This window comes from Trichosurus vulpecula, chromosome 5 (genome assembly GCF_011100635.1).
Source record: "Trichosurus vulpecula isolate mTriVul1 chromosome 5, mTriVul1.pri, whole genome shotgun sequence".
NCBI classification, from domain to species: domain Eukaryota; kingdom Metazoa; phylum Chordata; class Mammalia; order Diprotodontia; family Phalangeridae; genus Trichosurus; species Trichosurus vulpecula.
In genome coordinates, this window is record NC_050577.1 from 256,620,505 (window position 1) to 256,635,102 (window position 14,598).

Here is a 14,598-nt window from a genome sequence, read left to right on the forward strand (position 1 = left end):
GGAAAGAAAGGAAGGAGATGCAAATAAAGCTTACTAAGTCATTAGCTAAACAGTTAATTTATTTGAAACGGAGATGGAAAAAAGCCAAAAGCATCAAGATAAAGGAACTCCAAATTGTTGTAATCTAGGAAAACGGCCCATTTAAGATGGGTATGGTTTTAAAAGGAAGTACAGTATTTAACAAATAGTACTTACCATATACATGCAAGGCATAGGAAGCAAACAGAGTCAGCATCTCTTTCCACTAGGTTAGCATGCATACTCCACCAGGCAAACACGCATCATTAGTTTGATTTAGAATAAATTCTGACATGAGACAGGCTTACGCAAACAAGGATTCGGAACTAAACAGTTCTTGTAACAGAAGCAAAGTTAACATGCTTACCGTATACAGCTCATTAAGAACTTTCATTAAATCCTCGTGAAGCTGGAATGCAATCTCTTTGCTCTGTAATTAAGAAGACATTATTAAGGAAAGGATATTTTAAAACAATAGAAATTGTTTCTGCATTATTTACACTCTAAATTAATCAACTGAACTGAGGGGAGGGGGTTAAAATACTATGCAGATACATGATGGGACCTTGTCTTTAGGATATGATACCAACCTAAAAGCTAAAGGTAGTAGTTTAAAAAAAAAAGACAGCAAAGGATACTTCAAAAGCAATCATTTAATAATATACAAAGATAGGTATTGAACCTGTGATTTTATCAACAGCTAGGCGGTGCTGTGAGTAGGATGCTAGACCTGAAGGCAGGAAGACCTGAGTTTAAATCTAGGTTCAGACACCCACTACCTGCATGATCCGCATCTAGCCATGTAACTCTTCTCAGCCTCAGTTTTCTCACGTGTGAAATTGGAGTAGCAACGGCATTTACCTCTCAGAGTTGTTGTGAGGATAAAATCTGATAATAAATTTAAAGCACTTTGCAAATCTTAAAGCATTATATAATATTAGCTGTTATTATCATTATTATTATTGGTAGTGGTGGTGGTGGTGGTAGTAGTAGTAGTAGTGGTAGTGGTAGTGGTAGTGGTGGTAGTAATGGTAGTGATTGTGGTGGTGGTTGTAGCTATAGTGGTAATAGTGGTGGTAATGGTAGTGGTTGTAGTGGTAGTAGCAGTGGTAGTGGTGGTGGTGGTAGCACCTCCAATCATTCAGGCTCACAACCTAGGAGTCATCCTTGGCTCCTCATCATCTCTCACCCCGCTATATCGAATATGTTGCCAAGGCCTGTTGATTTGACCTGTGCAACATGTCTCGAATATACACTCTTCTCTCCTCTAATACTTGGTATAGGCTTTTACTACTTCACATTTAGTCTATTACAATAGCCTGCTGGTGGGTTTGCCTGCCTCAAGTCTCTTCCTATGCCAAGTCATCCTCCATTCAGCCATCAAAATGAGCTTTAGTGGCTCCCTATCACCTCCAGGATCAAATACAAAATCCTCTGTTTGGCATTCTAAGCTCTTCATAACTTAGCCCTCCCTCACCTTTTCACTATTCTTATACCATACTCTCCACCACCTACATTTCAATCGAGTGGCACTAGCTTCCTTGCTCTTCCATGAACAAGATGCTCTATATCTTGATTCTGGGCATTTTCTCTGGCTATCCTCCATGTCTGGAATGCTCTCCCTCATCTGTATCTCCTGGCTTTCTTCAAGTCTCAACTAAAATCTCATCTTCTAAAGGAGGTCTTTCCCAAATTCTTTTAATCCTTCCCTCTTTTAATTATTTCTTATTTTTTGTATATAGCTTACACACACACACACACACACACACATACACACACACACACACACACACACACACAGTTTGCTGTTGTCTCCCCCTTCAATCAATCAATATTTATTAAGTGCCTACTATGCGCCAGGCACTGTGCTAAGTGAATTAGACTATGCGCTCCTTCGGGGAAGGGACTCTTTTGCCTCTTTTTTGTATCCCAAGCACTTAGTACAGTGCCTGACACATAGTAGTTGCTTAATAAATTTTTCCTGACTGACCTAGTCCAATAGTTGATAAAACAGAGAGATAGATAGAGACAGAGAGATAGGCAGAGATGGAAACACAGAGAACACCTGGGCAGGTTATACAGCTACTAAGTGCTGGCTGATTCAGGTCTTGAACTTAAAGCTTTTGACTTGAAATCTGGTGCTCTTCCAACTATATTATGTTTTCTTTCCATGACACATCCCATATTATCTTGCATTTGTTTCACACATGGGATGCCAAAGCCAAAGAATTCATTACCAAGCAGTCAGCCTCCTGGTGACTCTACTCTCTGGACTTAGTTGAAGCTAGACCTCAGCCAGGTGTTGCTGGAATCATACTTGAAGCCTTTCCAACATGGCGAAGCCTATCAATTTGTACTCCACAGTCATGGTCTTCACACTCAGAGTCACTTCCATGCCACAGTGAGATGGTGGAGAAGGATAAGTGGAAAGAGAACTACACTTATCCCTTCCATGTAAAATCCCTAGAGGTAGATCCTTTACCTTCATTTTCCTTTAGGAAATCATACAAGGACTTAGCCTTTTCTTGTTTGATACCAGAGTCTACTGCAATGCCTTTTTAAAAAAATAACAATATTGCATTTCTGAGTTTTTAAATTTTTTTCTGTGTTGTCTACTTGCCTTTGTATGCTGTCTGTGGCTTCTGCAAGAGTCCCCCCAAATTCCCATCTAATTTCTCACGCTGACCTGTGATATATCAAAACCCGTGATGGGGAAAGTTACAATGTGGAAAATTCCCTTTTAATTTCTTATGCCAACCTGTGATATATAGAAACCCATGATGGGGAAAGTCACTATGTGGAAAGGATAACTGTGGATCTGGAGTCACAAAAGAACTGGGCTCCTTAGTAGTAGCTAGACGTGGAGTCAGATGAGAACTGAATTCACATCCCAACTCTGACACTGGCTGTGTGACCACGGGCAATTCATTTAACTTAGCTGGGTCTCAGTTTCCTTATCTGTAAGAAAGGGATAACAATATCTATAATAGCTACTCTGCAGAAAGTTCAAAATGAGAGAGCTTATATAAAAGGTTTATAATCCTTCTACATAAATGCCAGTTATTCTGATATGTTGTATGATACCACACCATATTATATTGTATTATTATAAAGACAGGGAGCATGGGAGAAAGGCAGAGAGAGAGAGAGAGAGAGTGAGTGTGAGCGCGAGTGCGAGCTGGCTTCTCAGTCAGGAGGACCCAAGATCAAGCCCCACCTCAGGCACATACTGGCTGTGACACTCTGGGCTAGGATCTTAACCTTAACTTCTGCTGCAGAGCAGTTAGTTATAGATTCAGGTTTTAAAGGGGGTTTCCTCACCAGGAACTCCCTATACTGGTAAAATCACCAGTCCAAACCAGATAGAACACAATATTTTATTTTAGATCATTTTTCTCCCAAATTTCTCCCTGCTTTCATGGTACAAATATTGCTAAGGTGAATATAGACTCTCATGTAGTTGTCTGACTGCTTACATTGCCTAGCAAGGGTCCCTGCCACTACTCGGAGAACAAGAGGAGAGGTCCTCAGACAACCAATTGCTTAGAAACAGGCACATGCATATCCACCTATAAGCACAAGGCCATGAGACGCTGGCAACCCTCTGAAAGAAACAAAACACAGAAACGCTAAGATGGGCACTTTGTGAGTAGGATCATGGAAGAAGCATCCGAACTAAAAGACATTCATTATCCATTGACAGAATTCTCCTGCCATTGGTTCTTCTCCATGTACTGAGAAGGAAAGTAATGGTTTTTGTATCAAATGCTAACATCTTCTGATGGGCAATTCTGAGTGAGGGACTAGGGATTTCGAACTAGAAAGGACCACACAAATCAGTTGTGCCCAACGCCTTCACCTTTTTTACAAATAAAGAAACTGAGGCCCTGGTGACTGTTTTTCAGGGTGCCCTGCCCTTTGAAATTCTGTGCTATGAGGCAAAACTCTTTCAAGGAGGAAAAGAGATCGGAATGGAAGCAAAAAAAAAAAACCAAGTACCCCACATTCTGCTTCTAACTCCAGGTGCCCTGAACTCATAAATGTTACCAAAATCTTTCAAAGTTTTTGCTAGATATTATCATTTCAACATCACATTTCATTCCTGTATCCAAACTACAAATTCAAAACCCATTAATGGGATCAAAGGTCACCTGGAAATTCTCCCCTTCACTTCACAAGTAGGTTTCAGGTAGCAAGCAAGGAGAGTTTTCTTGTTGGAAGACTTACTTAAGTTTAGGATTTGTTTTATATGACCCTTGTCCCAACACCAGAATATCCAGAGAAGGAGTCAAGACTTACATAGGATTTCGACCAATAACTGGGTTTGAGAGTTGGAAGGGAACTTAGATACCAGTAATTAATTTATTTTCCTATACATATTTTATTTCTGTTGCAGTCTAGTAGATAAAGATGTAGGAGAGACCCAGCAAAAGGAAAACAGACCAACAGACATTGCTTAGAACATAAACAATCCCTAGGAGCCATCTGGTCAACCCCCGGGAGAAGCATACCTATATATTGTTTTTCTTATCTTCCCCAGAGGGAGGCCTCAGTAAAACTGTTAAGCAGGCAATATTTACTTAGTCTAAGCAAAAACAAAATTTTGCATTCCTTAGTGAACCTTTTGGGGATATGCTTATATGTGACTTCCCTCAGAGAATGTAACTTCTATGAGGATAGGGCCCTGGCTTTTTACCCCCTTGTATTCTCTACAGTGGGCAGCTAGGTGGTGCAGTGAATAGAGAGCAGGGCCTAGAGTCAGAAAGACTCATCTTCCTGAGTTCAAATCTGGCCTTAGACACTGACTAGCTGTGTGACCCTGGGCAAGTCACTTAACCCCGTTTGCCTCAGTTTCTTCATATGTAAAATGATCTGGAGAAGGAAATGGCAAACCATTCTAGTATCTCTGCCAAGAAAACCCCAAATAGGGTCACAGAGAGTTGGATGTGACTGAAAAATGACAACAACAAAATTCTCTACAGTGGGCAGTTACAGACTCATCTTCCTGAGTTCAAATCTGGCCTCAGACACTGACTAGCTGTATGACCCTGGGCAAGTCACTTAACCCTGCCTCAGTTTCCTCATCTGTAAAATGAGCTGGAGAAGAAAATGGCAAACCCCTCCAGTATCTCTGCCAAGAAAACTTGAAATACGGTCACAAAGAGTGACATGAGTGACACAACTGAAAATTCTCTACAACAGCACTGTCAAACATGGGGCATGGCAACAAAATTGGAAGTAGGTAACGAAATAAATAAAAGTACAATAGAACATAAGGTTATACACGGTTTTCAAAGCCAACATGCAGCTGTCAGGAATCCTTACATATGGTTTAATAGCCCCAATTCTCTTTGAGTTTGACACCATTGCTCTACAGTACCTAAAAGAGTACTTTGGGTGAAACTGGTATCGATCAATTTATTTTGGTTATTCCCCCCTGGTCCTCGGGTCCCTGATGTGGCCCAGAGGCTCCCTGCAGCCCTTAGTCATAAACAGAATTACCTGTTTTCTCCATCAACATGTACCTTCCTATATCCCATTTCCTTGGAGCCCCACTCTGTGCTAGGGGGAAGTGGGTAGATGACATCAAGTGAGTTCCTATGAGCGTGTATTAGCTAGCTAGCTTGCAGAAAACCAAATACTACCTTATTATGAAGGTCTGTATGGAATGAGGCTGACAGAGGGAATTCTGGACTGTGTGATAAGGTAGTAGGGTGTAATTTTTACTCAGGGAGATCTTGACCATTTAGAACTCTGAGGCCATTTAATACAACTTCTTAATTTTACAGATAAGGAAACTGAGTTAAGATGGGTTGTAAGTGGCAGAGCCAGGGTCCTAACCCACGTCCTTTGATTCCAATTACTGTGCTCCTTCCTCTTAGAGAGGACCCAAACTTCTTCCTGAATCATGTCACATGGGTGTCTCCTACTCTATCCACTTGTGAGGCTAGTCTTGGTCTCCCACTCCATCATACCGGACAGAGTGCTGGACTTGGAGGCAGAAAGGCCTTAGTTTTGCTCCTGCCCCAAATGCTTACTAGCTATGTGACCCTGGGCAATTCACTCAATTGCTCTCAGCCTCAGTTTCCTCATCTGTTAAGTGGGATAATAATAGCACCCAACTCACAGGTTTGTTGAAGTGTCAAATGAGATAATAAAATGTAAAGTGCTTTGCAAACCCTAATTTTAGCTATTTTATTAGAGAATAGGCTATGCTTTCATATTCTTCAGTGTACTGAATATGTTGAATGACACCTAGAATAACAGAAGAACTTCATTTTTTTTTTTGGCAGGGACAGGGAGAGGGGATGTTTAAAGAAATGCTATTTTCCCCAATTTTTCAGAGTTCCTTTGAAGGACAACCTTTATCTCCCCCAGTGCTGACCATTTCCTTTTGTCCTTCACATGTACTTGCTGTAACTCTAAATATAGCTGTGAACCAATAAGATTTTACAGATAAGGGTTCAAGAACCTAGAGGAAAAATACAGATGCCAATATGAATATCTTAATTATCAAAGGATCAGCTAAAATTACGTAGCATGTATCTATAGTGTATTTCTTTTAAAAGCTGAGAACTGGGAAAGTTAATAGAGAATCCTGAACATTACCCTGGTGACTGTTTTTCAGGGTGCCCTGCCCTTTGAAATTCTGTGCCATGAGGCAAAACTCTTTCAAGGAGGAATAAACGAAAGGATAACACTAAAGAAGCTTATAATCCCATTTCATATAACAAGAATGAAAAAAAAATCTTCTAAAGTGACACAAATGTTGAATATTTTTCTTGCACTGGAAATTACTTGGACAGGACAGCATGAGAGATGCATCTACCCGTAACTGCTTCATATGTGGAGGTGCTAGAGGAGAGGTGGGAAACCTGCAGCCTTGAGGCCACTTGTAGCCCTCCACGTTCTCAAGTGCAGCCTTTTGACTGAATCCAAACTTCACAGAACAAATTCTTTTATCATTGTTATTTACTAATAAGCAAATTTATTATTAATGATACAATTTTATCATTAATAAATTTCTTAATAATAATAAATACATTTATTATTAAAAAAAGAATTTGTTCTGTGAAGTTTGGATTCAGTCAAAGGGCCACACTGGAGGGCCACATGTGGCCTCGAGACCACAGGTTCCCCACTCCTGTGCCAGAAGAAAGCAGAAGCATTTCTATAATTTGTGGGCAGGTACCATATGAGTTTGAATAGGGTTAAAGCCAACAAAAAGATAAATCAAGCTAATAAGTATTTTTAAAATGCCTACTATGTGCTAGGCACAGTGTTAAGTGCTGGAAACAAGACTTGGAAAAAGGGATTTTCCCCTAATACGCCTCATGAATAAGACCAGAAGAAAAACTAACACCCAGCCAAGTTCCATTATTGATAGGTGGTGTACTCCTTCTCTGGTCTGTGGCAGCTGTGTTCTTGGGGAGGGTAAAACATCCTTGGGAAAATAGAACCAGGGAGATAATGAGCACAGCCAAAACAAAAGGAGAGAATATTGAGCGATCAATCATGGGAGATGTCTCATTGGATTAAATGACCTTTGCTGAGAGCCCCTGGGCCCTCCCGTAAGTATTTTTTTAAAGTAAACTCCCTATGATGACCAGTCAGAGGAAGAATGAATGGCCTTATATTGAGTAAGAGGGAGAGTGAAGAGAGAAAGAGGAAAACGAGATTAAAATTTTAATGAGGAGGTTTCAGATGGCTTCAGTCTCTCACACTTGGTAAGTTTTGAATGTCAGTTCTGGCAGAAGGCCATACTGTATTTCCATAGCTTGTACCCTTTAAAGTTTCCTCATCTTGACTTTATGTCAAAAGGAAAGATTACCAAAGCACCAAGTCCCCTTCACTCCAAAGGCAAAGGCCTGTCTTGAGAAAATTGTGCCTGGTTAAATGACCTAAACCAGGCTTCTGGATGACATTTAATAACATGGTTTTGGTACATTTGCATTCTATCTCCTATGTGTTGTGGTTTGACCTTGTTAAAAAAAAAGGTACTAACTACTAGAGCATGAAACCATCTTCAAGGAAAGCTCATTTTCTAATTAGGCGTAGTTCTTTTTTTTTTAACTTTTTTATTTATTTAATTTATTTAATATATTTAGTTTTCAGCATTGATTTTCACAAGAGTTTGAATTACAAATTTTTTCCCCATTTCTACCCTCCTGCCCACTCCAAGATGGCGTATATTCTGGTTACCCCATTCCCCAGTCAGCCCTCCCATCCCCTTTTCCCTTACTTTCTTGTACAATTAGGCGTAGTTCTACAGGGCCGTTTCATAGTTCTACTTGGAGAGACTGGGATGAGTTAGAAAAACTAATCTGATTTTAGAGGTAAACTGTGGTCTCATTTCCTGGCAAGACAAAGCCTAACTTACAAAGGGAAACATTTGGGGTATTTCTTTAACTATTTTGCTTTCTGCAAGAGGCTTCTCACAGACCTGAAAATGTACGTCATGTAAAAACAAAACAAAATCAATAAAGCTGAAAATGACAAAAAAATATAAGAGCTAGGTAACTGTGGCATTCTGAGTGCACCTGGTTGGGAGAGAGTTGATGTCAAGTAGTAAGTGGACAGAGCAACAGCCCAGAGTCAGGAAGACCTGATTTCAAATCCCTCCTCAGCCACTTACTAGCTGTGTGACCCTGGACAAGTCTCTTAATCCTATTTGCCTCAGTTTCCTCATCTGTAAAATAAGCTGTTGAAGGAAATGGCAAACCACTCCAGTATCTTTGTCAAGAGAACCCCAAATGGGGTCACAAAGAGTCAGACACAATTGAAACAACTGAACAACGAACAACAAAGTGACCTTTAGCTTGGTAGTATGGCAGAGTGGATGGAGACCTAGGTGGTAGAGCAGATTAAGCCCCAGGCTTGGAGTCAGGAAGGCCTGAGATCAAATTCAGCCTCAGACACGTACTAGCTTATTGTTATTCAGCAAGTCACTTAACCTTAGTTTCCTCAACTATAAAAAGAGAAAACCAATTGCACCTGCCTCCCAGGGTTGTTGTAAGGATCAAATGAAATACCACTTGTACAGTGCTTAGCACAGTGCTTGGCACATAATAGTCTCTAAATAAATGCTAGCTGCTATCATCATCATCATCACCATCATCACCATCGTCATCGTCATCCTCGTCACCATCACCACCATCATCATTACCATCATCATCACCATCATCATTGTCATCATCACCACCATCGTCATCGTCATCACCATCATTGTCATCATCATCTTCGTCACCATCATCATCACCATCACCATTGTCATCACCATCACCATCGTCATCCTCGTCACCATAACCATCATCATCACCATCATCATCGTCATCATCATCATCATTACCACTGCCACCACCACCACTACCACCATCTGGAGTCAGGAAGAGCTGGGCTGGAATCCTGCCTCTGATATTTACTCTCTGTGTGATCAGTGGCAAATAACTTAATCTCTCTAAGCCTCATTTTTTCAGCTGTTCTGTTTTCTCATCTGTAAAATGGGAATAGTAACTATACCATCTCCTTCCTAGGACTGCTGCTGAGGTTCCAACGGGGGAATGTATGTAAAGAACTTTGCAAACCTTAAAGTGCTATAACAAATGCCGGTTTTTATTATTATTGTTAGCAGATAATAGGCAAAAGAAAGTTGCATGAGCCTAAACCATTTATAACCCTACAGGTGAACGGCGCTACACACCAATAAGTCACAGGTAATACTCTGAGGATTTATGATCCTGCAGACAAGTGAAAATCTTACAACATCCAGGTGGCATTCTAAGATTCCTTTTCTAACATTAAAACTATGATCTTGCCATCCTGTGAGCTACAGCCCTCTCTGGGGCTCTTTCTCTACTTATTTGAAAAGCTGATCCACTTTGCTTACTTTTCCCTTACTGCTAAATGAGTATCTCCAATGTCCGGACTGCTTATGGCTGACATATGCATATGGCTAACGGATCAAACATTATGTAAAATTATGTAAATATATGGCCTACAAACGCCTCGCTATTGTTTTAGAACAATAATTATCATCCATTTCTAATATACAAAGATGCTACAGAGCCTTGGGACTAGAATGGTTTCTTCCATTGTTTTTCCAATGGATTCATACGGTCCAAGTTCAATATCATGCCTAGTCTCCAGGTCTCTTCCTCCCCAGTTCTTATCTACCCCCATTCCTCTACTACAAGCTCACGTTTGCAAAACAACTGGCAGACCATGAAGTGGAGTGAAGCTAACTGATGCACAAGGGAGAGTGCCCACGATCTTGTCTTCACAATGAGAAATAAAACTAGGGTCAATTAAAAAAAATGTTTAAAAGGCATTCACTGAAACAAACACAAAGTCTATAATTCTGATGGGCTAAACCTAACAAATCTCTATTTAAATCATTGCTCAAAGTCATCTGAAATAGGTAAAGAATTCCTCATTTAATCCACCAGACCATTTGGAATATAGCCTGGAGCAGCCAAATCCAACATTTATGATTCAAATATGATGTATAAATAGGATTGTAGATTCAGAGCTTAAAGGGACCTCTGAGGTCATCTAACCCGACCTCCTCATTTTACTGATGAGGGGACAGAGGTCCAGAGAGGCTAAGTAAGTTATGTGCCCAAGGTTGTGAATATATTGAAGGACAGAGCCCAAATGTGAACACACTGGACACTCTTTGGACTAGTAACATGCTCTCAGCACCAAAACTGGCAAATCTCTCTTAAAAGTGAAACTGGTTTTAAGAAAAGGTAGTCTAAGGTCAGATGTAGCAGCAAGATGGATAAATATAGATATATGTGTATATGTACACACAGACATATACACACAGACATACATACACATATGTATGTGTGTGTCTGAGACTATGTACATACAATGCCTGTTTATATTATATATATATATGTGTGTGTGTGTGTGCATCCATCCATCCATCCATCTATCTATCCATCCCCCAGGTCATCATAGCCATTCATTAATAACTTGACACTACAGTCACTTTGTCACATGCCCAACAGCCCCTCCTTCTCTCAGTCTGGCATCAAGATAACTGAATATACTATTTAGCTCATTAATGCTAAAGCAGTAATTTCTAAACTTGTTTTGATATTACATCTTTATCAATAAAAATATTGAGCATGTACCCCAATATATATATTTCATTGATAAATTAGATATATGCATTTATATATATATATATATATGTATATATATATATACGTATAAACAAATAAACCCACTTGTATACACTTAAATGTAATAATGTAGGATTCATGCACAAAAGTCATAGTGAAGTTCTAGGCTATTAAAAATTCTGCAGAGTGCACAGATATGAGAGGATTTATGAGGGACATGGATTGTTTTCAGTAATAAAACTAATAGAGGATGTTGAATTTTATGTTTAATAAATGGGTTCAAAACCCATTGCTACTCATTGGGAGATTTTAAAACAGTTTTTAAAATTCTTTGAAGTGTACAGATTTGGGATATTTTATAGGGAATAAACATGGTTGCAGCAATAAAATTTTAGTATAAGCTATTAAGTTTTAAAATGCACTAACACTTTGGAGGAACCCTATATATTATACATATTACAAAATATACATAAAAATAAATAATTAAAAAGGATAAGATAATAAAATACATTTAAAAAATTTTATGTCATAAAAAACCTTTTTGGTCTTACTAAAATTCGTTGATAGTGAGAATAATGTGACTGAATTATATTTCATTATTTTTGAAAGTCTTGGGCTAACATTTTGTGAGATAGCAATTTAAAGGACTGAATCTCAGTGAGTGTCACCCAATTAGTATCTGTTGAGCCCCAACTGACACAGGTATGATATTAAGCACTGGGGATAACAACGAAAGGCAAAAACCAGTCTGTGCTCTCCAGAAGATGACACACAAACAACTCACTTCAGCTTATTTTGATTGGATTTAATGGCTATCATGATGAAGATGCAACTACCTCACAAAGATACGTAGACTGCCTCATTGACCGTGCTTCCTAAGTCATGAAAACATTTTTTTCAACGTCATTTGCTATTTACGCAAAGGTTTTTGTTGATATTCAGCAGGGAAATTTCCATCTTCCCTGAAGTTAGTCGGTTATTCCTGTAAACTAATTGAGGGTGTTGCACTGTATGTTTTAACGAATGGGTACAAAACTCACTAAAACTCAGTGGGAGATTTTGAAATAGCTTGAAAAATACTGCGTAGTGTAAAGATAGGAGAAGTTTTTATAGGGGACACACATTGTTTTTTAACAAGAGCATAGTTAGTCCAGCTGTCTTGATAATCATGACAGTTTCATATGATCATTAGCAAATGTCTCAAGGCATGATATACACTTAGATCAAGGTTCTTAACACCAGTGGGTGGAAATCCATATTTCAGTAAGCTTCTTGACAATTTCTCATGTTTCTGGTGAAGTTCTTGCCAGACTATTTTAAGCTGTCATTCCACACAGAGTAGCTAAAGAAGAGCCCATACCAAGAGGGGAAGTGTTAGTTTCACTATTTTCTTGTTAGCTTATGGTTGCATTACTGTGAGTAGCTTCATCTGTGAAAAAAAAAAACTTTTTTTAAGGCCACTTTTTAAGTCATTTTCCTGGCACATGTAAATTGTCACATTGCGACACACTGAAAATGAATAAATGGGGTAGCATAGTGTAGTGGGCAGAGCAATGGACTTGGAGCTCAGGGAGATCTGGGTTAGAATTCTGCCTCAGAATGACTAGTATCTGTATCACCTTGGGCAAGTCAATTAACCTATTTATGCATCAGTTTTCTCACCTGTAAAATGGGGGTTCTGGATTTAATGATCTCTAAGGCCCCTTCCAACTCTAGGAATCCTCAATAAATTTTTTTTGGATGCAACAGGAGTTAAGTGACTTGCCCAGGGTCACACAGCTAGTAAGTGTCTGAGGCTGGATTTGAACTCCAGGGCCAGTGCTTTATCTACTATGCCACCTAGCTGCCTCCCTATTCAATTCTAAACCTATGATTCTTGGTATACAGTATGTGATACTACACTATACCTAGTTTCTGCCAAATTATTTTCCAGTTTTTCTAAGAGTTTTTGTCAAATTTTGAGTTCCTGCCCCAATAGCTGTGATCTCTGGGATTATCAAACAGTAGGCTACTGTGATCATCTGCTTCTCTATATTGTGTAACTAATCTGTAACCTCTTTATTTCTTATCCAATATCCAATTGTTTTGATGATTAGAGGGGTTTTTTTAGCATAATTTGAAATTTGGTTCTGCTGGTCTCCCTTACTTCCCATGTTTAATTTATTATGCACTGTTAGATTCTTGACCTTTTGTTTCTCCCGAAGAATTCTGTCATTTGTTCTAGTTCTGTAAAGTAATCCTTTGGTAGTGTAATTGGTATGGCACTGAATAAATAAATTATGGCAAGCAATATTATCATTTTTACTATTTTATCTCAGCCTCCAACAAGCAGTTAACATTTCTCCAGCTATTTAGGTCTGTATTTGCGTAAAGAATGTTTTGTAATTACATTCGCATAGTTCTGGTGTATATCTTCTCAAGTAAGCTTCCAAGTATTTTGTACTTTCTGTAGTTATTTTGAATGGAATTTACCTTTTTATATGTTTCTGACGCATTTTGTTAAGATACAGAAATGTGGATGATGTATGTAGGTTTATTTTATACCCTAGAACTTTGCTTATGTTGTGAATTGTTTTTATGTCCCTCTTGGCTTCTGTATTTTCACTTAAAATTTCTATGCAGTTCTGGTATTTTCATCAGAAACGATTGTTGCTGTGTTGTTTCAGTCATGTCCAACTCTTTGTGGTCTCATTTTAGAGTGTTCTTGGCAGAGATACTGGAATGGTTTGCTGTTTCCTTCTCCAACTCATTTTACAAATCAGGAAGCTGAGGCAAACAGGTGTAAGTAACTTGCCTAGGGTTACACAGCTAGTAAGTGTCTGAGGCTGGATTTGAACTCATGAAGATGAGTCTTCCTGATTCCAAGCCCAGTGCTCTATCCACTGTGTCTCCTAGCTTCCCTCAGGAATGTTTAAACATCCTCTACTTCATGAAAGGCCCATTTTTTCTCTGGCAGGAAAATACTTATTTTTGCTGATTAAACTTTTGCCTTTGAAATACTGTATTCCAAGCTCTCCACTCCTTTTAGTAGTGGCTGCTAAACTGTCTGTGATCTTGACGGCTGCTCAAGTACTGACTTGAATTTTTTTCTGGCTACTCGCAGTTATTTTATTTGGCCTGGAAATTCTGGGATTTGGCTATGATATTCCTAGGATTTGGAATTTCTTTCAAGAATGTGCCCAATAGATTTTTTTTCCTATTTTCTAGGTTCTTTTTTTATTCTTTGACTTCATGAGATTTGTGTAGTTTTCTTTTATGATGTCTTGAAATATGAAAACTAGGCCCTTTTACTTTGGGTCATAACTTTTGAGTAGTCCGATGATTCTTAAATTATCTCTCCTCAATCTGTTTTCAAGGACAATTGTTTGTGCTATGAGGTACCTTATATACCCTTTTCCCCCCGTCAATCTTTTGACTCTGTTTTAATATTTCTTGTTGTCTCATAGAA

General features: G+C 38.9%; 1 protein-coding gene across 1 annotated transcript in view; it reads right to left on the reverse strand.

Moving 5' to 3' along the window:
- The window catches only part of SRGAP1 (SLIT-ROBO Rho GTPase activating protein 1), a 189,778-nt gene that overhangs the window by 139,305 nt on the left and 35,875 nt on the right, over positions 1–14,598 (reverse strand). Inside the window, exon 3 of the mRNA XM_036761289.1 lies at positions 386–448. Coding sequence (XP_036617184.1) covers positions 386–448 — 63 coding nt within the window. The remainder of the gene's footprint in view (positions 1–385; positions 449–14,598) is intronic.